Source organism: Piliocolobus tephrosceles, chromosome 1, assembly GCF_002776525.5.
Source record: "Piliocolobus tephrosceles isolate RC106 chromosome 1, ASM277652v3, whole genome shotgun sequence".
Taxonomy (NCBI): domain Eukaryota; kingdom Metazoa; phylum Chordata; class Mammalia; order Primates; family Cercopithecidae; genus Piliocolobus; species Piliocolobus tephrosceles.
In genome coordinates, this window is record NC_045434.1 from 69,113,641 (window position 1) to 69,136,103 (window position 22,463).

The following is a 22,463-nucleotide window of genomic DNA, read 5'->3' on the forward strand; positions in this document are numbered from 1 at the left end:
ACCAGAACTGGACTAAATTTTTTAAACAGCTCTATTGAGATATAATTCATATACCATGTAATTCCCCATTTAAAGTATACAATTCCATGGCTTTTAGTATATTCACAGACATGTGCAGCTACCACCACAGTCAATTTTAGAATAGTTTCATCATCTTAGAAAGAAATCTCATGCCCTTTAACTATCACCCCCTCTTCCTTTCGGGATTCCCTGAGCAACCATTAATTTACTTTCCATCTCTAGATTTCCCTATTCTGGACATTTCATGTGAATGGAGTATTATAATATGTGGTCTTTCATAATAGACTTCTTTCGTTCACTTTGCATAATGTTTTCAAGGATTTATTCATGTTGTAGCATGTGTTAGGACTTCATTCCTTTTTATGGCTGAATAATATTCTATCGTATGGTTATACCATGTTTTATTTATCCATTCCTCAGTTGATAGACATTTCAGTTCTTTCTACTGTTTGGTTGTGAATAAAGCTGCTATGAACATTTGTATACAAGTTTTTGTGTGGACGTATGTTTTCATTTCTCTTGGGTATACACGTGGGAGTGAAACTGCTTGGTCATAAGGTAATTCTGGGCTTAGTCACTTGAGAAATTGCCACAGTTTTTTCCATAGTGGCTGCACTATTTTACACTCCCACTTGTGGTATATGAGGGTTCTCATTGCTCCGCATCCTTACCAATACTTCTTATTTTGACTTTCTGATTATAGCCATCATAATGAATGTGAAGTAGTATCTCCTCGTGGTTATGATTTGCATTTCCCTAATTACTAATGGTGTCAAGTGTCTTTGAACATGCTTATTGGCCATTTGTATATCTTCCTTGGAGAAATGGCTCTTTAGATCCTTTGCCCACTTTTGAATTGTTATTTGTCTTTTTATCGAGTTGTAAGAATTCTTTATATATCCTGATATAAGTCCCTTGTGTCTTTTCACTTTCTTGGTGGTATCCTTTGAAGCACAAATGTTGTACATTTTGATTAAGTCTAAATTCTCTTTTTTCTTGTTACTCATGCTGTTGGAGTCATTTCTAAGGATCATTTCCCAAATATGAGGTTATGAAGATTTACCCCTATGTTTTCTTCTAGGAATTTTATAATTTTAACCTTTACATTTAGGTCTTTGGCCATTTTGAGTTAATTTTTATATAGGGTATGATGTAAGGATTCAAATTCATTCTTTTGCATGTAGTTATCACATTTATCTCCGCACCACTTGTTGAAAATACTTCTTTCCCCATTAGATGGTCTTGGCCTTTTTGTTGAAAATTAGCAGATGGTTTTATTTCTGGATTCTCAATTCTGTCCCATTGATCTATATGTCTGTTCTTGTGTCAGTACTACACTGTCTTGAGTACTTGTTTTATGTAGTAAGTTTTGAAATGGGATAGTGTGAATCTTCCTACTTTGTTTTTCTTTTTCAGGATTGTTTCAGCTGTTATTGGGTTACTTATAATTGCAAAGGTTAGGTTTCCGATTTAAGATCTTTTGTTCTTTCTTATATAGACATTTACAGCTATATCTTTCTAAACACCCTTAAATTTTGGTTGTGATGTCTTCATTTTCATTTGTCTTAATATATTTTTAATTTTCTTTTAGGTTTCTTCTTTGATCCATTAGTTGTTTAAGAATCATTGAATTTCCAAATATTTTTGAATTCCCCAAATGTGTTTTAACTTCTCTTTTTTAAGAGAAGGGGTCAACCAGGTGCGGTGGCTCACGCCTGTAATCCCAGCACTTTGGGAGGCCGAGGCAGGCGGATCACCTGAGGTCGGGAGTTCAAGACTAGCCTGACCAACATGGAGAAGCCCCGTCTCTACTAAAAATACAAAATTAGCTGGGGTGGTGGCACATGCCTGTAATCCCAGCTACTTGGGAGGCTGAGGCAGGAGAATCGCTTGAACCTGGGAGGTGGAGGTTGAGATGAGCCGAGATCACGCCATTACACTCTAGCCTGCACAACAAGAGCAAAACTCTGTCTCAAAAAAAAAAAAAAAAGAGAGATGGGGTCTCACTGTGTTGCCCAGGCTTGAGTGCAGTGACTGTTCACAGATGCTATAATAGTACGCTGTGGCCTCTTAACTCCTGGCCTCAAAGGGATCCTCATTGCCTCAGCCTCTCAAGTAACTGAGCCTATAGGTTCATGCTACCAAGCCCGGCCCCAGGTTTTTTTTTTTTTGTTTTGTTTTTTGTTTTTTTTTGAGACATAGTCTCGCTCTGTTGCCCAGGCTGGAGTGCAGTGGCATGATCTCGGCTGACTGCAACCCCCACCTCCCAGGTTCAAGTGATTCTCCTGCCTCAGCCTCCTGAGTAGCTGGGACTTCAGGCACACGCCACCATGCCTGGCTAATTTTTATATTTTTAGTAGAGATGGGGTTTCACCATGTTGGTCAGGCTGGTCTCAATCTCCTGACCTTGTGAGCCACCCTCCCCTGCCTCCCTGAGTGCTGGGATTACAGGTGTGAGCCACCATGCCTGGCCCCCAATTTTTTAATGTTACTGATATCTAGCTTCATTCCTTTGTGGTCAGAGAACATAGTTTGTTTTTCTGTTCTTTTGAAATTTTTGAGGTTTTACTATCTGGTATGTGGTCTGGTCTGTCCTGGGGAATGTACCATATGCGCTTGAGAATATATATTCTCCTGTTGTTGGGTGGAGTGTTACATAGTGAGTATAAATTCTATAGTGTTCCATAGACACCTGTTAGGTGTAGTTAATTTATGTATGTTCAAAGTCTTCTGTCTCTTCATTGATCTTCCACCTAATTGTCCTATCCATTATTGAAAGGGGGTGTTGAAGGCTTCAACTATTATTGCTTTTGAATTTTCTGTTTCTTTGTTTCTGTCAGTCTTTTTTCATATATTTTGGTACTGTGTTAGTAGGTGCAAATATGTTTATAATTGTTACCCTCTTCCTGAGAGACTGACCCTTCCATCATTACAAAATGACACTCTTTAGATAGGAGATAAAGAGTATCTTTATATAATGATATTTATATCTAAATAAGATATAAGGATGAAAAATAATATATATTCAAACAACCACAAGAAAACTGAAGTGGCTATACTAATGTTAGGAATAACACTCAAAATCCTAAGGAAATTGAATACTTGAACAAAGGATTCTTAGCAAAGCAATTTTACTTATGTGCAGAGGGGTGCCTCCCTGGCCAGTTGCCATGAGAGCACACCTGAACAAAGGGGCAACAAAGAGCCTTTATTCCTGACGCAAGTCCTGCCCCGTACCCTTTCCCCATTGGCCGGGGTCGGGTCGTACAATCTAAACTAATCCTGGTTGGCTAAACATTTTATTTTTTTTTTAGATAGGGTGGGCACATAAAGGAAAGTGAAGGGAACAGGGGAAGGGGTGTCTGTAATGAGCCAGAAAGTTAGTCCTTCTTCCAAATAAGGAAAGGAATGTGAGCTGGTACTGATAACTCTTTGTAGTGTGGAGGGCCTGGGCATTTAACAAAGGCAAGAAGGGAAAAGGAGAAAAAAGGAGAAAAATTGGGTGGGAGGTAACTATGAATTAAAGAATAAAAGATTAATCGGATTATTTGAAGAGAAACCTCATCATATCCCACACTAATATCAAACAAAACAGACTTTAAAAATATATGTAGTTTGATATATAGCCATGTCTGTGTAAGATGTAAGAGACAAAAGTTTTTAAAGTCTGTTTTGTCTGCATACAAACACTTACCTATTTTTTAAAGTCTGTTTTATCTAATACTGGTATAGCCATTCCAGCTTCCTTGTGGTTGTTTACATGATATATTATTTTTCATCTTTTTATTTTCAATCTACTTGTATTTTTAAATTTAAATTGTATCTTCTGGAGACTTAGATCATTTTTAAAAAATTCAGTTTGACAGTCTCTACCTTTTGATGGGCTTGGTTAATCCATTTACATTTATTTACTTATTTATTGTTTGAAACGGAGTCTTGCTCTGTCTCCAGGATGGAGTGCAGTGACACAATCTCCGCTTACTACAACCTCTGCTGCCAGGGTTAAAGCGGTTCTCCTGCCTCAGCCTCCCGAGTAGCTGGGCTTACAGGTACCTGCCACCATGCCTGGCTCATTTTTTTTGTAGTTTTTAGTGGAGACGGGATTTCGCCATCTTGGCCAGGCTGGTCTTGAACTCCTGACCTCGTGATCCACCTGCCTGGGCCTCCCAAAGTGCTGGGATTACAGGTGTGAGTCACTGCACCCCTCTGGTTAATCCATTTACACTTAATGTAGTTGTTCATATAGTTGGATTTATGTCTGCCATTTTACTTTTCGTTTTCTGTGTACCTCATGTCTTTTTTTGTTCTGTATTTTTTTCTATTTTATTGTATTCTTTTTCTGTTTTCCTTAGTATTAAGTGAATGTTTTCTAATGCAGCATTTAAACTTGTGTAATGATTATTTTTCACTACATATTTTTGAGAGTTTTTTTTTTTTTTTTTTTTTTTAGTGGTTGCCCTTAGGTTTATTATATACATCTTAACTTGTTAGAATCAGCTTCAAATTTATACAGGCTTTGTTCCAGTGAGATGTAGAATCATTATTCCTATATACCTCTATTTCCTTTCCTCCTTTTTTGTGATATTAGTGTTATATAATATCTATTAATGTTACAACCCCAAGCATATATTGTTATAATTATTACTCTACCATCAGTAGTTATTTCTTTTTTTTTTTCTTTTTGAGACGGAGTCTCGCTCTGTTGCTCAGGCTTGAGTGCAGTGGCGTGATCTCGGCACACTGCCAGCTCCGCCTCCCGGGTTCACGCCATTCTCCTGCCTCAGCCTCCAGAGTAGCTGGGAGTACAGGTGCCCGCCACCACGCTCAGCTAATTTTTTGTATTTTTAGTAGAGATGGGGTTTCACCATGTTAGCCAGGATGCTCTCGATCTTCTGACCTTGTGATCCACCTGCCTCGGCCTCCCAAAGTGCTGGGATTACAGGCATGAGTCACCGCCCACAGCCAGTAGTTATTTCTTTCATGTAGCACAACTTTCCTCCCACCTCCTCCTTTGTGCTGTTATTAGCAAATACATTATATTTCCATATATTAACCGTCCAATGATACATTATATACTACTATTTTATGTAATGGCTGTTAAAATCAGGTAAGAGAAGAAAGAAAACTCGGCATTTATAATGTACTTTGTAATTACATAATTACTTTTACTCGTGCTCTATGTTTTTAAATATAGATTTCTTTTTTTTTTTTTTTTGAGACGGAGTCTTGCTCTGTTGCCCAGGCTGGAGTGCAGTGGCCGGATCTCAGCTCACTGCAAGCTCCGCCTCCCGGGTTCACGCCATTCTCCTGCCTCAGCCTCCCGAGTAGCTGGGACTACAGGCGCCCGCCACCTCGCCCGGCTAGTTTTTATAGATTTCAAACTATCATTGGTGGTCATATGCTTTGAGTCTGAAGGAAATCCTTTAGTGTTTCTTAAAAGGTAGACCAGCTAGCAAAATATTCTCCGTTTTTATTTATTTAGGAATGTCTTCATTTTGCCTTCATTTTTTTTTTTTTTTTGAGATGGAGTCTTGCTCTGTCACCCAGGCTGGAGTGCAGTGGTGCAATCTCAGCTCACTGCAAGCTCCGCCTCCTGGATTCACACCATTCTCCTGCCTCAGCCTCCCAAGTAGCTGGGACTACAGGCGCCCGCCTCCACACCCAGCTAGTTTTTTGTACTTTTTAGTAGAGATGGGGTTTCACCGTGTTAGCCAGGATGGTCTCGATCACCTGACCTCGTGATCTGCCTGTCTTGGCCTCCCAAAGTGCTAGGATTACAGGCGTGAGCCACCGTGCCCGGCCTTTGCCTTCATTTTTTAAAGATTTAAATACTTTTCGAGATAAGGTCTCACTCTAGTGCCCAGGCTGGAGTGCAGTGGCGCGATCTTGGCTCACTGCAACCTCTACCTCCCGAGCTCAAGTTATCTTCTTGCCTCAGCCTCTAAGAAGTTATCTTCTTGCCTCAGAATATCTGCCACCACACCTGGCTAATTTTTGTATTTTTTGTAGAGACAGGGTCTCAACTGTTGCCCAGGCTGATCTTGAGCTCCTGAACTCAAGCAGTCCACCTGCCTCAGCTCCTAAGCCTTCATCCTTGAAAGATTGTTTTATTGGATACAGGATTTTTGGTGACAGGTTTTTTTTTTCTTTGAGCACTTTGAATATGTTATTCCACTGTTTTCTGGCCTCAGTCGTTTTTGGTTGTTAATCTTAGCCCTTGAAAGTAAGAATTGTTTTTCTCTTGCTGCTTTCAAGGTTTTCTCCTTGTCTTTGACTTTCATCATTTTTACTGTGATGTTTATTTGTGGATCTTGAGTTTATCCTTCTTGGAGTTTCTTGTGTTGGGTTTGTGTTATTCAATATATTATGTTGGTACACTTTTTTTTTTTTTTTTTTTTGAGATGGAGTCTTGCTGTGTTGCCCAGGCTGGAGTACAGTGGCATGATCTTGGCTCACTGCAACCTCTGCCTCCCAGGTTCAAGTGATTCTCCTGCCTCACCCTCCTGAGTAGTTGGGACTACAGGCACCTGCCACCATGCCTGGCTAAGTTTTGTACTTTTAGTAGAGATGGGATTTTGCCATGCTGGCCAGGCTGGTCTCAAACTCCTGACCTCAGGTGATCCTCCTGCCTTGGTCTCTCAAAGCGCTGGAATTACAGGCGTGAGCCACCACACCCGGCTGTATGTTGTTACACTTAATGGTGTCCTACAGGTCTCTGAATCTGTTCATTTTTCTTCTCAGATTGCATAATTTCTATTGATGTATTTTCAGGTTCCCCAATTCTTTCTAATGTCAGTTCGCATCTCCTCATGGGTCCCTTTAGTTTATTTTGCTGTTATGTTTTTCAACTCCAGGATTTGCATTTTATTCCTTTTTTTTTTTTTTGTAAATTCTATCTCTTTATGATATGCTCTATTTGATGTGACATTGTCATCGTACCTTTCTTTCTTTTTTTTTTTTTTTAATTTTTAATTTAATTTAATTTTATTTTTTGAGATGGAGTCTCCCTCTGCCGCCCAGGCTGGAGTGCAGTGGCCAGATCTCAGCTCACTGCAAGCTCCGCCTCCTGGGTTTACGCCATTCTCCTGCCTCAGCCTCCCGAGTAGCTGGGACTACAGGCGCCCGCCACGTCGTCCGGCTAGTTTTTTGTATTTTTTAGTAGAGATGGGGTTTCACCGTGTTAGCCAGAATGGTCTCAATCTCCTGACCTCGTGATCCGCCCGTCTCGGCCTCCCAAAGTGCTGGGATTACAGGCTTGAGCCACCGCGCCCGGCCATCATCGTACCTTTCTTTACTGTTTAATCATAGTTCTTTGAACATATTTATAATGACTACTTTAAAGTCATATATTCTGTTAAATCCAACATGTAGTCACTCTCACAGGCAGGTTCTACAGCCTTCTTTTTTTCTGGCACATGGGTTATACTTTTCCTGTTTCTTTATCCATTTTGTTATTAACTGGATATTTAAAATAACAGGTATCCAACCTTTTGGCTTCCCTGGGCCACGCTGGGAGAAGAATTGTCTTGGGCCACACATAAAATACACTAACACTAACAATAGCTGACGAGCTAAAAGAAAAAAAAACAGTCCATGCATAATTTTTGTGATACCCACCACCACAGATAAGCAAAAAGGTCCTCGCATCCTAAGGGTTGGACTCGGCTGTTTTAAATAATATATGGTAGCAACTCTGGGTACCAACCTTGTTATTGTCACTTGTTTATTTGTTTAGTGACTGGGTGTAGTTTTCCCCCATACTTTGTAAAGCCTCTGATCTTGTTCCTCAGAGAGGTGCAGCTTTGGATATGCCCAGGCACCTTGGGATGACAGTGGTTTTGGCAGGGTTCTGTTTGTCTTTTCCTGACCATACTGCCCGCTGTTAAGTTCCATTGATTTTCAGCTGATTCTCAATTGTTTTCAGTAATGCTTTGGGGCACACATTGTTCTATGGACTAATCCAATCAAATCCAGGCTCCTTTGAAGGAATAGTTCCCAAGGTCAGTGTGTGGTGATATTTGTTCTAACATCAGGAGGGCTCCACACTGCTGGTTTTTTATTTATTTATTTATTTTTTTGGTCTCTCCTGAAAAAAAACTAGCCTACAGTTTAGTTTGTATCCTCATTGAATTTACAAATTTTACCATTATCTTTCACCAAAACCTCCACTGTTTTTGAGAGTACCCTTAGGCTTGAACTTTTTTTTTAATGCCTTGTTGTAAAGAAGTCAGTTGTTTTGAGAAAAGATGAAGAGCTAACTGTTTTATGGCCTACTTCTCCCCCCAGGCAAAATGTCTAGAGTCAAGGCTCTGAGTTAGGGGTGGGGACAATAGTATGCTTCTCTCTGAAACCCTGCTTTAGGAGCAGTTGGGGAAAGTGGGGGCAGTAGCCTGAGGTCTTTTTGGCTTGCCTCTTCCAGTGTGGAATCACCACTTTATAGGCCAGAGCAAAGGTAATTGAGGCCCCAGTGTTTTTTAGTAGTGCTGCACAAAAGGTAGAGCCTCTGCTCCATGCGTGGAGGTTGGGCAGAAGAAAGGAGGCCTGCCTTTCAGATGCACTTGTCTAGAACTTATCCTTAGCAACAATAAGTAGCTGTGGAAAGGATGAGAAATGCTGATATGTCCTACTCCTTACCTAAAGATGTCTGGGAGCTAGAAGTAGAGGAGGATCCCTGTGTTCTCGGCTGCCTTTCTACGTAGCTGAGCCAAGGGGGAAGGAGCAGTCTTGGTTAAAATACAGTCATGTGCTGCATAACGATGTTTTGGCCCATGATGTGGTATATAGGATGGTGGTCCCATAATATTACAATGGAGCTGAAAAATTCCTATCCCTTAGTGATGTAGCTTCAGCTCATAGAACAAGGTGTGACTCACGTGTTTATGGTGATGCCAGTGTAATAAAACCAACTGCACTATCATATTAAAGTATATATACATATACAATTATGTACAATACATAATACTTGATAATAAATGTTACTGGCTTATGTATTTATTATACTATTTTTTATCATTATTTTAGAGTGTACTCCTACTTATTAAAACAAAAGTTAGTAAAAAAAAAGTTAGCTGTAAAATGGCCTCAGGTAGGCCCTTCAGGAGGTTTTCTAGAAGATGTGGAGATGAGACAGTGATGGGGATGCTCCTGACCCTCTGTAGGCCTAAGCCAATGTGTGTTTGTGTCTTAGTTTTTAACAAAAAAGTTTAAAAAGTCAAAAAGTCTGAAAAATAGAAAAAAACTTACAGACTACTGATAGAAAAAATATTTTTATACAGCTGTACAGTGTGTGTTTTAAGCTATGTTATTGCAAAAGAGTAAAAAAGCTAAAATTTTAAAGTTTATATAAAGTAAAAAAGTTACAGTAAGCTAAGGTTGTTATTGGAGAAAGAAAATGTTTTAAATAAATATAGGGTAGCCTAAGGATACAGTTTATAGAGTCTGTAGTAGTGTACAATAATGTCCTAGGCCTTCACATTCACTCACCACTTACTCCTCCAGAGCACCTTCCAGTCTTGTAAGCTCTATTCATGTTAAGTGCCATTTTAAAATCTTTTATACCATATTTTTTATCATACCTTTCTATATTTGGATACACTTATAAATTGCCTATAGTATTTAGTATAGTAGCATGCTTACAGGTTTGTAGCCTAGGAGTAGTAGGTTCTACCATATAACCTAGGCGTGTAGTAGGCTGTGCCATCTCAGTTTGTGTAATACATTCTATGATGTTCACACAATGATGAAACCGCCTGAGGATGCATTCTCAGAATGTATTTCTGTCATTTTAAGTGATGCATGACGGTACCACTAGCTCTTGCTATTCTAACCGAATTTTCATAGATATTCCTGAATAGATGTTTTTTTGCTGTTTGCCCTTAGGACCATTACAGAGGCTATAAAAATGGCTGTTTTAAACATAACTTCTATTAGTTTCCCTGGTGAGTAGGTCTGTGGAACTTCTCACCTTGTCTTGTCAGAAGTTGATCTCCCTCTGGACTACAATTTTAGCTTTTTTTGTAGTAATAATTAGTACCTTCGCCTTATTTAGGACTTCATAGCTTTCAGGTACATAATCATGCGAATAAATCTGAAAACCTAAGAGGAAATGGGAAAATTCCTTGAAATAAACAGCTTTCTGAAACTGACACAAGAAGAAACAAAAATATGAATAGTTGTATACCTGTTTGACTGATTCCTAATTTAAAACCCCAAGAGGGAAATTACAAGAAAATTATAGACCAACATCCCTTATGAACATAGTTTTTTTGTTGTTGTTGTTGTTGTTTTTTTTTGAGACGGAGTCTCTCTCTGTCCCTCAGGCTGGAGTGCAGTGGCATGATCTCGGCTCACTGAAGGTTCCGCCTCCCAGGTTCACGCCATTCTCCTGCCTCAGCCTCCTGAGTGGCTGGGACTACAGGCGCCCGCCACCACGCCTGACTAATTTTTTTGTATTTTTAGTAGAGACGGGGTTTCACTGTGTTAGCCAGGATGGTCTCGATCTCCCGATCTCGTGATCCACCCGCCTCTGTCTCCCAAAGTGCTGGGATTACAGGCGTGAGCCACCACGCCCAACTTGAACAATAAAGTTGTATATAAAATATTAACAAATTGAATTTGAAATATATAAATAGAATGCAATATTTTGATCATGTGGAATTTATGCCAGGAATGCAAGGCTGGTTTTACTTTAAAAAAAGTTTTGTTACATAAATAGAATAAAATAAAAAGTATCACTTCAACATAAATAGAGAAAACAGAAAGTTCCTTCTCTGTATAGTTGCCTTCTCTTTATACTTTTCTATGCAAATCCTAGCCATCTCAGTAGCCCTATCTCTAGTCTTTATTTTGCTCATTAAATCTTCTTGTTCTTCTAGGGTTTTTTTTTCGTGTGCCTTCTCTCTTCTGGAGAGCCCTAGCAGGTAGGAAGCTGGTGTGATTGTGGGGCTTTGTTTTCCTTCCCACGGGGATCACAGTCCTGTACTGCCTGTTTCCAGCATCTGAAAACAAATGTTTTATATATTTTGTTCAGTTTTTAGTAGTTTACAGTGGGAAGGTTAGTCTTCTGGAAGAAGTCTTGCTCACACTTTTTGTCATTCTTACCCAGTAGGTATAAAGTGATGTATGACATTTCATGTATAAATTCATGTATACCGTTTATACATACTTACATTTTTTTGGTTACCAGTGTGGTTGAATATCTTTTCATATGCTTATCGGTCATTTATGTTTCATGTGACCTTTTTTTCCTATAGCTTTTGTTTTTTTCTTAATGATTTGTAGGTGTACACTCTGTATACCAATTTCTTGTCCACATTTAATTTTTTAGTTCTCTTGGGACTAATTTTTGTGTGTGAAGGGTCTAATTTTAATTTTTTTCATATGAGTAGTTGGAATAATTTATTGAATTTTAACTATTTCCTACTGATTTTTTTTTTTTTTTTTAAACACCAACCCTATTATATACTAACCTTTTGTATGTGTATGCTGGCATGTTTCTAAGTGCCTTATTTTTTTTTTCCTCAGTGGTCTGTAAATTCCTGCACAATACCATGTGGTTTTAATTACTAAATGTGGTAAGATGACTCTTCCCTTCTTCATCTTCTTAAAAATCATCTTGGCTGTTCTTTTTCACTTTATTTTTCCAGACGCATTTTTAAGAACAACTCTAATGGTTCCACCAAAATACCCTATTGAGAATTTAATCTGAATTGTGTTCCTTGTATAGATTCATTGGGGGAAAACATTGTTTCTTCTCATCCATGAATATAGCATATCTCCATTTATTTATCTCTTTAATACATTTCAAGAATGTTTTATAATTATATTCATAAGAGCCTTGCTTGTTTTTCATTAGACTTCTCAGATTCATTGCCCTTGGAACACAGTCACCATATTAAGAGGGAGCTCAGACCGCATGGAGAGGTTATATGTTGGAGGTTCTGGTACTAGCCCCAGCTAGTCTGTCAGTCAAAAGCCATCAACTACCAGACATAGGAGTGATTTAGCCTTCTCAGAATTCCATCCTCTAGCTTTCTAGTCCTTTAGCAGAGGCCTTAGACATCATGGAGCAGAGATAAGGTATCCCTGTTCTGTCCTTTCTGAATCCCTGACACAAATTGAGAAAGGTAGTTTTTGTTTTGTTTTGTTTTGTTTTAAATTAAGATGGGTTCTTGCTTTGTTGCCCAGGCTGGAGTGCATGATCACAGCTTACTGTAGCCTCAACCCTCTGGCCTCAAGTAATCCCCCTACTTCAGCCTCCAAGTAGCTGGAACTACAAGTGTGTGCCACCAAGCCTAATTTTTTTTTTGTTTTTGAGATGGAGTCTCACTGCGATGCCCAGGCTGAAGTGCAGTGGCTCAGTCTCTGCTCACTGCAACCTCCGCTTCCCGGGTTCAAGCTATTATCCTGCCTCAGCCTCCTGAGTAGCTGGGACTACAGGCACGTGCCACCATGCCTGTCTAATTTTTTTTTGTATTTTAGTAGAGATGGGGTTTCACCATATTGGCCAGGTTGGTCTCAACTCCTGACTTGAAGTGATCTGCCTGCCTCAGCCTCCCAAAGTGCTGAGATTACAGGCATGAGCCACTGTGCCCAGCCAAGTCTGGCTAAATTTTAAATTTTTTTTAGAGACAAGTTCTCGCTATGTTGCCCAAGTTGGTCTTCAGCTCCTGGGCTCAAACAGTTCTCCTGCCTCAGCCTCCCAAAGTGTTGGGATTACAGGCGTAAGCCACCACGCCCAGCTCATTAATTGGTTTGTTTTTGTTTTTGTTTTTGTTTTTTGAGACGGAGTCTCGCTGTGTCGCCCAGGCTGGAGTGCAGTGGCCGGATCTCAGCTCACTGCAAGCTCCGCCTCCCGGGTTTATGCAATTCTCCTGCCTCAGCCTCCCGAGTAGCTGGGACTACAGGCGCCCGCCACCACGCCCAGCTAGTTTTTTGTATTTTTTAGTAGAGATGGGGTTTCACCATGTTAGCCAGGATGGTCTCGATCTCCTGACCTCGTGATCTGCCCGTCTCGGCCTCCCAAAGTGCTGGGATTACAGGCTTGAGCCACCACGCCCGGGCCCCATTAATTGTTTTAAGCCGCAGAGTTTTGGGATAATTTGTTACTAAGAATAGAAAATGAATACCCCAGGCATCATTATGCTTATGATTTGGCTTGTTTTATAAGTTTCCTATGGGAACACATAATCAGAATATTCTAATATAGTATATGGGGAATAGTTTCTTATCCTGGATTAATAAATTGGTATTTATTACTGTTTTATGAGCGTGGGGAATTTGTGTTATGTATGATTTTTAAAAACAGCTGAGTTTGTAAGGCAGAGGAATAGACTCAGACATTGAAAATTCATCATGAACACTAAGCTCCTTGGGAAGCTACTTACTCTCTTTTGAGGGTATACTAACATCCCTGTGTGGTTGAGAATGAGGTTTCATTTTGCGTGACATTTCTGTAGTCAGATATATGTTACACAGAGTTAAAACACCCAAACTTGTCTTGACTTGTCTTGAAGACCTCTTAATTTAGTTGTACAGTCTTCCTAAGTAGGTTTCATAAATTGACATTCAAGAACATAATGTAAAACTTCTTTGCAGCATTTTCCTAAAGATTCTAATTTACTTCAAAAAATTCTCACAAAGTTTGCTGATATTGAGTGAGTCATTGAAATAAGCCAGGCTGTGTACTCAACTATGTAGATTATTTCTCTGATATTTTCATTTTATGTAAATATGAAGTATACATACAAGTACATCTCATTGTATTGTGCTTCACTTTATTGCATTTCCCAGATATGGTGGGTTTTATTTTTTTTAAAACAATGGAAGGTTTTTGGCAAACCTGCATTGAGCGTCTGTTGGTCCCATTTTTCCAATAGCACGTGCTAACTTTGCGTGTCTGTGTCACGTTTTGGAGATTCTCGCAGTATTACAAACTTTTGCGTTATTCTATCTGTTATGGTCATCTCCGATTAGTGATCTTTAATGTTACTATTGTAATTGTTTTGCGGCATCATGAACCATACCCATATAAGATGTCAAACTTAATCAGTAGGTGTTGTTTGTGTTCTGACGGCTCCACCAACCGGCCATTTCCGGGTCTGTCTTCCTCTCCTTGGGCCTCCCTATTCCCAGTGAATTACCTCTGCAATGGCTGCTAAGTATTGAAGTGAAAGGAAGAGTCTCACACCTCACTTTAAATCAGAAACTAGAAATGATTAAGCTTAATGAGGAAGGCATGTTGAAAGCTGTGATTGGCCAAAAGCTAGGCCTCTTGTACCAAATAGCTAAGTTGTGAATGCAAAGGAAAAACTCTTGAAGGACATTAAAAGTGCTACTTCAGTGACCACATGCATGATAGGAAAGCAGAACAGCCTTATTGCTGATTTGGAGAAAGTTTGAGTGGTCTGAATAGAAAATCAAACAGCCATAACATTTCCTTAAGCCAAAGCCTAATCGAGATCATGTCTAAAAATGCCCTTCCTGAACCTCTGTACTTAATTGATAGTTGACTAGTTATAGAGTTCTAGACTGGCATTAGAATTCTAATAGGATAGCCCCATTACCTTCTGGCATGACTTTTTGCTGATAAGAAATTCCATGGATATTTAACCTCTGATTCCTTTGTGGGTGACTTTTTTCTTTTAATCTGAAAGCTTTTATTCTTCTCTCCTGGGCATCTGAATTTTCACTGATGTGCTGAATTATCCCTTTGGGATCATGTTTTTCTCTGTATTTGGTTTTATGTCATGTTGTGGTTTTTCCTTGAATGTCTGGTGATCCTTTATTTTCCATTAATATGTGTGGATAAACAAAAAATTACTGTAAGAGTTGGTTGGGGTTTATTGATTATCTGGTTTTGTTTAGAGTAATTGGTTAGGGAACTAGTTAAATGCTGGAATGTAGGAATCCTCCTCTGGCACTATTCAGTTTCTGTAGGGAAGAACCTTCTAATTTTCTTGCCTGAAGCATGAATGCTTGACTGCCTTTGGAATGGGATGGTAGACTCTTCAGCAAGTCCGCACTTTTATTTAATCCCCCATTTTAGTTCATGTCTTAATCCTTTCCTCTGTTTCACTAGATATTTCTTAATCTTGAACTAATCTGACGTTCTGTAGGACCCTTGTCTGTATTCCCCCTTCTTTTTATTCTGGGACGTGACTTCCTCTTGGTTTTGCCAGTTACCACTTCTCCACCTACTTTGAGTTTTCCCTGAAATTTGTTGAAGTCTCTTGCCTAAGAGCCTATTCCTCTGTTCTCTGTTATTGTGGGGTTTTATCTTTTTTTTTTTCGGTAGGGGATCTACTTTTATTTTAGAGGGAAGGAGAGAAAATAAACAAAATTGCCATTTTTAACTGATATGTACTGTGAATCTCTAATCGGTAACGATTTAGAATACAGCTTTTAAAGGAACATTTGATATTTCAAAAACAGTATTCTCACCCTACATTCTAGGTGGTTTAAGTCCTAGCTTCAGTACAAATTTGCTTTATGATCTTGGGCCTGCTGTGTAGTGTGGGAACCTGAAGTACTTCACATATTGTAAAGCAATGGTTTTCAAACTCTTTTTGACTGTAAACTATAGTAAGAAATACATTTTACTTCACAACTTACATACTTCCATGACATAATATCCTTATGTGCAATACACTCTGATTTTTTTTTTTTAAACTCTGGTTGTGACCCAGTAACTTGATCTTACTGCCCACCAATGGTGTAAAACCTACACTTTGAAAAACAGTATACTAGAGCAGTATTTCTTAAAAGTGTGAGCCAGGGCCAGGTTCAGTGGCTGATGCCTGTATTCCCAGCATTTTAGGAGGCCAAGGCGGGCGAATCACAAGGTCAGGAGTTTGAGACCAGTCTGGCCAAGGTGGTGAAACCTCATCTCTACTAAAAATACAAAAATTAGCTGAGCGTGGTAGTGGGCACCTGTAGTCCCAGGTACTTGGGAGGCTGAGGCAGGAGAATCGCTTGAACCCGGGAGGCAGAGGTTGCAGTGAGCTGAGACTCAGTCTCAAAAAAAAAAAAAAAAAAAAGTGAGCCAGATATATTTTCAAGTTGAGTATTGAAAAAAACGTAAGAATTTAGGAAAAACCTAGCGGGGCTTTTGTGAGTTTTAAAAGGTATGTTGATAATCCTCCAAAGACGAAATTCTGCCCTTCCCTAGAGTTATCTTGAGTCACCCTTGGCTTGAGGCCATGCAGGGATTTTTACAGTGTTGAGAATTATCTTTAGTGAGATCAAGTGGCAGTCATAATAAATTGAAATACAGTTTAAAATGTGCTTTAAAAACACATCTTTTAGCCAAATTTAAATTAATTATGTATTTAGCAAAGCAAGGCATATCTGTTTTTTTTAAAAGATAATTCCTAGATTGTGCAGTTTGTTGTACCTTTCATAATATTCATGCAGAGCTCTTTATATTGTGGATTTAGTGATATTTTCTAGAAGAATGCTGTTTTTAAATTTTATTTTTTATTTTTGGAAGAACGCTTTTAATAAATCCTTAGCTCTGATGCTGAAGAGATGACCACAAATTGATGCTGCAGGTTATTACATATATTAAGTAAGTGCGTAGTCAAATTTCCTTGAGGCAACACAAAGACTTAAGGCATTGGAAATGGTTAAATATGATATACCATGATAGTAGATAGTAGTCTGAATTGTTCCTTGGTAAATACTTGGGAATATCAAAATACAGTTGGCCCTCCCTATCTGTGGGTTCCACATCTGTGGATTCAACCAACATTGGATCAAAAATACTCCAGGGGAGGGAGGAAGAGTCTATACAGAATATGTACAGACTTTTTTTCAGCTCATTATTCCTTAAATAATATAGTGTAACAACTGTTTACATAGCATTTACATTGTGTTAGGTGTAAGTAATATAGACATGATTTAAAGTATACAGGAGGCTATGCATAGGTTGATGGAAATACTAGACCATTTTACATGAGGGACTTGAGCATCCTCAGATTTTGGTATCCAGGGGAGTCCAGGAACTTGTCCCCATGGATAATGCAGATCAACTGTATACTTTAAAGTTTACATGTAGGATATTCTCTTCATTTAAATAGAGGTCACTAGGACCTTAAATACGCATCCCTTATTTACTCATTTATTTATACATTTTGGAAGAAATCAGCATCCATTTGAAACAGATATATGTCATCAGTTCAAGAAAACCTGGTTAAAATTGTCCCAACAAAAACTTGGACCTCTTGTAATAATTTAATTCAGAGTGACTGAGCAAACTACTGTGTTGTAGTACTCAGGGCATGATCCAAAAGTTACCTTGTCAGCCACAACTCTAGTTGCTGATGATGCAGTGCTGTAAGGTGGTGTGAATTTTTCCTGTGAACTTGTTTGTTTCTAAAGACGTTTTCATTTTTAAACCTTTAAGTGAAATTCTGATAGAAAATATCAGCATCTCTTGCAGGGAGAATGCCAGGTGAGCAAGCTGTCACCGTAGGAATCAGAATGGACGTTATCATCCGTAGTGAGAATGGCAAATGGATAATCAACATCAGCCCAATTGCCAGACTGAAACGTCATTATGACAGACTTCATTTGCAAGAATTCTTAAAACGGAGAAGCTGAAGAATAAAGTGGCCAGTGCAGATATTGTCTGTGCTTTTTACATTTAACAGATTTATTATGTGTTCTTTTTTTTTTTTTTTTTTTTTTTGAGACAGAGTTTTGCTCTCGTTGCCTAGGCCCGAATGCAATGGTGTGATCTCAGCTCACTGCAACCTCTGCCTCCCGGGTTCAAGTGATTCTCCTGCTTCAGTCTCCCAAGTAGCTGGGATTACAGGTGTGCACCACCATGCCCGACTAACATTTTGTATTTTTAGTAGAGGTGGGGTTTCACCATGTTGGCCAGGCTGGTCTCAAACTCCTGACCTCAGGTGATCCATCTGTCTCAGGCTCCCAAAGTGCTGGGATTACAGGTGTGAGCCACCATGCCTGGCCTATGTGTTTTTTTTCTTACAGATTGTTACTCATGTTTATGAAATATAGCAAGAAGATAGGCTGATTTTTTTTCAACCTATTTATATTTTCTGCTCTTTTTTCTTATGAGAAAATTCAGTGTTACTGTTTCACAAATGTACTAGAGTTGGGACATATTAAGCATCTACAAATGCAAAATATTTCATAATTTTTTAAATAATGAAAACCATGATTACCATCTTTTCTTACAGGATAACTACTATAAAAATGTTTTTGACCTATATAAAAATGTTGCATGTTTTGAACCTACAAGTAGGCCAACCAGCAGTACATAACAGTAACTTCTCTTCTCTCATTTAACCGTTTACAGTATGGCTTACTCTTCACAACTGTTTTACCTTAGCTACCAAGAAACTTAGTAAAAACAAAAGCCCTTAAATATAGCAGTCAAATATCTTGTAAAGCTTTCTTGCATTTAATTAATTGTGATTTCATTTTTTAAATTTATTTTATTTTTTTAAATTTTTTTGAGATGGAGTCTTGTTCTGTTGCCCAGGCTGGAGTGCAGTGGCAGGATCTGGGCTCACTGCAAGTTCCGCCTCCCTGGTTCACACCATTCTCCTGCCTCAGCCTCCTGAGTAGCTGGGACTACAGGCGCCCGCCACCACACCTGGCTAATTTTTTGTATTTTTAATAGAGACCAGGTTTCACCGTGTTAGCCAGGATGGTCTCGATCTCCTGACCTCGTGATCTGCCCACCTCAGCTTCCCAAAGTGCTGGGATTACAGGCATGAGCCACTGCTCCCGGCCCTCTGATTTCATTTTTAATTTTTCTGTTTATATTTAATCTTGTAAGCACTCTTGAATTCTTTTTGATTCCAGATTGTGTGGAGAGTAGTCAGTATGTATGTGGTAAATATATACTGTGGTAGTACCTTTTCCGTTTTGCCTGATAGCATTACTTTCTGTGTTCTGTATCTTGCCTCCTCAACTTGCTTCTAATCTTTTGAAGGCAGGAAATCATCTCTTTCAGAATTTGCTTCAAAGGATTGTTGTGAGAGTGAAATTAGTGCATATAAAACACTTAGAATTGTCTTTGGAATGAAGTACTAACATTAGCAGTAGTACTGTATTTTAATATGGAGCACGGCAGACTGCTCAATAGACGTTATGTACTTAGTGGGAAGGGTTTAGTAGGAAAAGATCTTTCTATATCATAATACCTAAAAATAATCAAGAATTGGAAACTTCTGTTTTAACCCAGAGCCAGTGGAGTTGTAACATTAACTGCTTCTAAATACTTCTGATGTTTGGGAGAATTCAGATGTGACCTATCCCACCCAAGCATTATGTAATGCTGGGATATAGTTCTGGGGGAGAAAAAACAAAAACAAATTTAAATGCATCTTTAGGCTAAGAAATGGATTACTGAATGGATAAGCTATGAAAAACATTAATTTCTTTCTGGAGGAGGAGACCCAAGAGTTTAGGTGCCCAGAAAAAGTCTTTTTTAAAAAATGTGTAACATGGGGCTGGGCATGGTTGCTCTCCCCTGTAATCCCAGCACTTTGGGAGGCCGAGGCGGATGGATCACGAGGTCAGGAGATGGAGACCAGCCTGATCAACATGGTGAAATGCCATCTCTACTAAAAATACAAAATTAGCCGGGCGTGGTGGTAAGCACCTGTAATCCCAGCTACTTGGGAGGCTGAGGCAGGAGAATCTCTTGAACCTGAGAGGTAGAGGTTGCAGTGAGCAGAGATTGTACCACTGCACTCCAATCTGGGTGACAGAACGAGACTCCGTCTCAAAAAAAAAAAAAAGGGTAACATGTTCTTGAACCTAATATGATTGTGCTTAACGATGGGGCTATGTACTGTGAAATTCATTATTAGACAGGTTTGTCATTGTGCAAACATCATAGAGTATACTTCCACAAACTTAAATGGTATAGCTTACTACACATCTAGGCTGTGTACAAACCTGCACAGCATGTTACTGTTCTGAATACTGTAGGCAATTTGAAAAGTAAGTATATGTGTATCTAAACAAGAAAAAGTACAGTAAAAATACGGTTTATATGGGACCACCATTATATACACAGTCTGTTGTTGACAAAACTTTGTTATGAGGCGCGTGACTGTATTTTCCAATCCTGAAAGTCATTTTGTGTCTTTTTTTTGTGCTGGCCACAGGCTACTTAGCCTGTAGTGTTAGAAAAACAGACTTTCCATTTGTATTTCACCTTGAACTATATGCACTCATCTTCATGATTGTTATCTCAATCCTTTTAATTCTACCATCAAGGTAGATTGTTCATAAAAATGGTCATTATGATTCTTTTTTTTTTTTGGAAACATAGTCTTGCTTTGTTACCCAGGCTGGAGTGCAGTGGTGCAGTCTTGGCTCACTGCAAGCTCTGCGTCCCAGGTTCATGCCATTCTCCTGCCTCAGCCTCCCGAGTAGCTGGGATTACAGGCACCCACCACCATGCCTGGCTAATTTTTTGTATTTTTAGTAGAGACGGGGTTTCACCATGTTAGCCAGGATGGTCTTGATCTTCTGACCTTGTGATCCGCCCTCCTAGGCCTCCCAAAGTGCTGGGATTACAGGCACGACCGCACGCGGCATTATTAATTCTTAAACATAGGCATGTTGTAGTAATTCATTATTTATGTCACTGTTAATAGCCAGCACCAATTTTGAACTTCTCCTTGTTCAATAGACTGTTTTTCAGTGCAGTATCTTTATTCTTTAAATTCAGAGAGTTTTTTGAAGCATCAAGTAAGTATTTATTAACTCCTTATATACCCTATCCTAGATAAAAAAGAAATAAAAAGGAAACCCTGCTCAGTGAATAATCCTTCCCCTTGAGGAGCCTGAAATCTTTTGGTGGTTGATGAAAGAAACATCTGTTGAATATAGGCCTAAAGATAATGGGTACTCAAGTACGTAATTGAGGTTGTGAACACTACAGATCATGAGAGGTGGGAGAGATCATTATATCCTGACCTACCTAAGGGAAATTTTGTGGAGAATATGAGATTTAAGTTTGTTCTTAAAGGGCAAGTAGGATATGGAAAGATAGGGGAGGAAATCTAGTGAAGTATTTCAGGTAGGGAAAAGACTTTGAACAAACAGGTAGTGGGAGGAAGGAGAGAAGAGGACTGGCTATGTGAAGTATTCACATAATTGAAGTGGGATCTTGTGTGAGTTTGTATTACTATCAGCATTAGGGAAAAAGAGTTAAAATATATCTTAAAACTCTGTTAGAATGCAGCCTCTCAAGGTATGGCAACTATTTCACCAAGTCATCATTATGGAATTTATATTACTTATAAAGATATATATTATAAAATAAAGCCATATATGAAGGATATAGATATCTTTGAAAATAGATAACTATAAAGATACTACTGAATAACTGAGAAAACTATGGGGATTTCCTGTACACTGTGGATCGAGAAGGATTCTTATAGCCCACATAGTCAACATGTATCTCATTTAGTGTGTAGTACATACATAAGCAGAGGTGTCCATCTCTAGTTTTCAAACTAAGTACTAATATCAAGCAGACATCTTTTTGTTAGTTGAAATAAATTAAGTATTAGGAGACATCATTTATTAATGGAAATTAAATGCACATAACCATTTTGACTTTAAGGGTAAAAAGCCCCAGAAGATTTAAGAAAAGGGCCGTTCAAGAAACAACTGATTTTACAGAGAAGAAGCAGATTCTGCTTAGAATGACTAATGGCCATTTTGGGATAAAAAAAGGTAGTAAACATAAGACTGCTGGTTATATGTAGCATGTATATTGGCTCGTGCTTCATTTTCACCCCCAGTAGAATGAATTTTAATTCTGGGATAAAGACAACTGTTTGACATATTACTTAGTATTAAAAATAGCTGCAAATTTAATTTTTTTAAATCAAATATTTTTTAATCAAAAATCAAAATATTCCCACTAAAGAACAGTTTCATAAAAGGTGATCCTGAATCAGGATGTGGTGGCTCACACCTGTAATCCCAGCACTTTGGGAGGCCGAGGCAGGCAGATCATTTGAGGTCAGGAGTTTGAGACCAGGCTGGCCAACATGGTGAAACTTCATCTCTACTAAAAAAAATACAAAAATTAGCTGGGCATGGTGGTGCAGGCCTGTAATCCCAGCTACTTGGGAGGCTGAGGCAGGAGAATTACGTGAACCTGGGAGGAGGGGGGGGTTGCAGTGAGCCAAGATCACACCACCACACTCTAGCCTGGGCAACACAGTGAGACTGTCTCAAAAAAAAAAAGTGACCCTGAATCAAAAACTTTACCAAATTGGTAGTGAAAAATGTCATATATGTCAATATTACGTGGACTCTGAATGCCAATCTTAGGAATATAGACTTTAGCCTTCATAAAGCAGAGAGTCATTATTGATTTTGGAATAGGAAGTGTTAATATAAGTTCTTTGTAAGTGTGGAGCTATCTTATTTTACTGGCA

At 38.9% G+C, this 22,463-nt stretch overlaps 1 protein-coding gene across 3 annotated transcripts in view; it reads left to right on the forward strand.

Moving 5' to 3' along the window:
* The window catches only part of PPP2R5A (protein phosphatase 2 regulatory subunit B'alpha), a 74,533-nt gene that overhangs the window by 15,539 nt on the left and 36,531 nt on the right, over positions 1-22,463 (forward strand). The window contains exon 2 of one of the 3 annotated variants that reach the window (XM_023203805.2): positions 21,638-21,750. The exons of the other annotated variants lie outside the window; for them this stretch is intronic. Within the exon in view, the coding sequence (XP_023059573.1) occupies positions 21,720-21,750 (31 nt within the window). The 5' untranslated portion in view covers positions 21,638-21,719. The remainder of the gene's footprint in view (positions 1-21,637; positions 21,751-22,463) is intronic. 3 annotated transcript variants of the gene reach the window in all.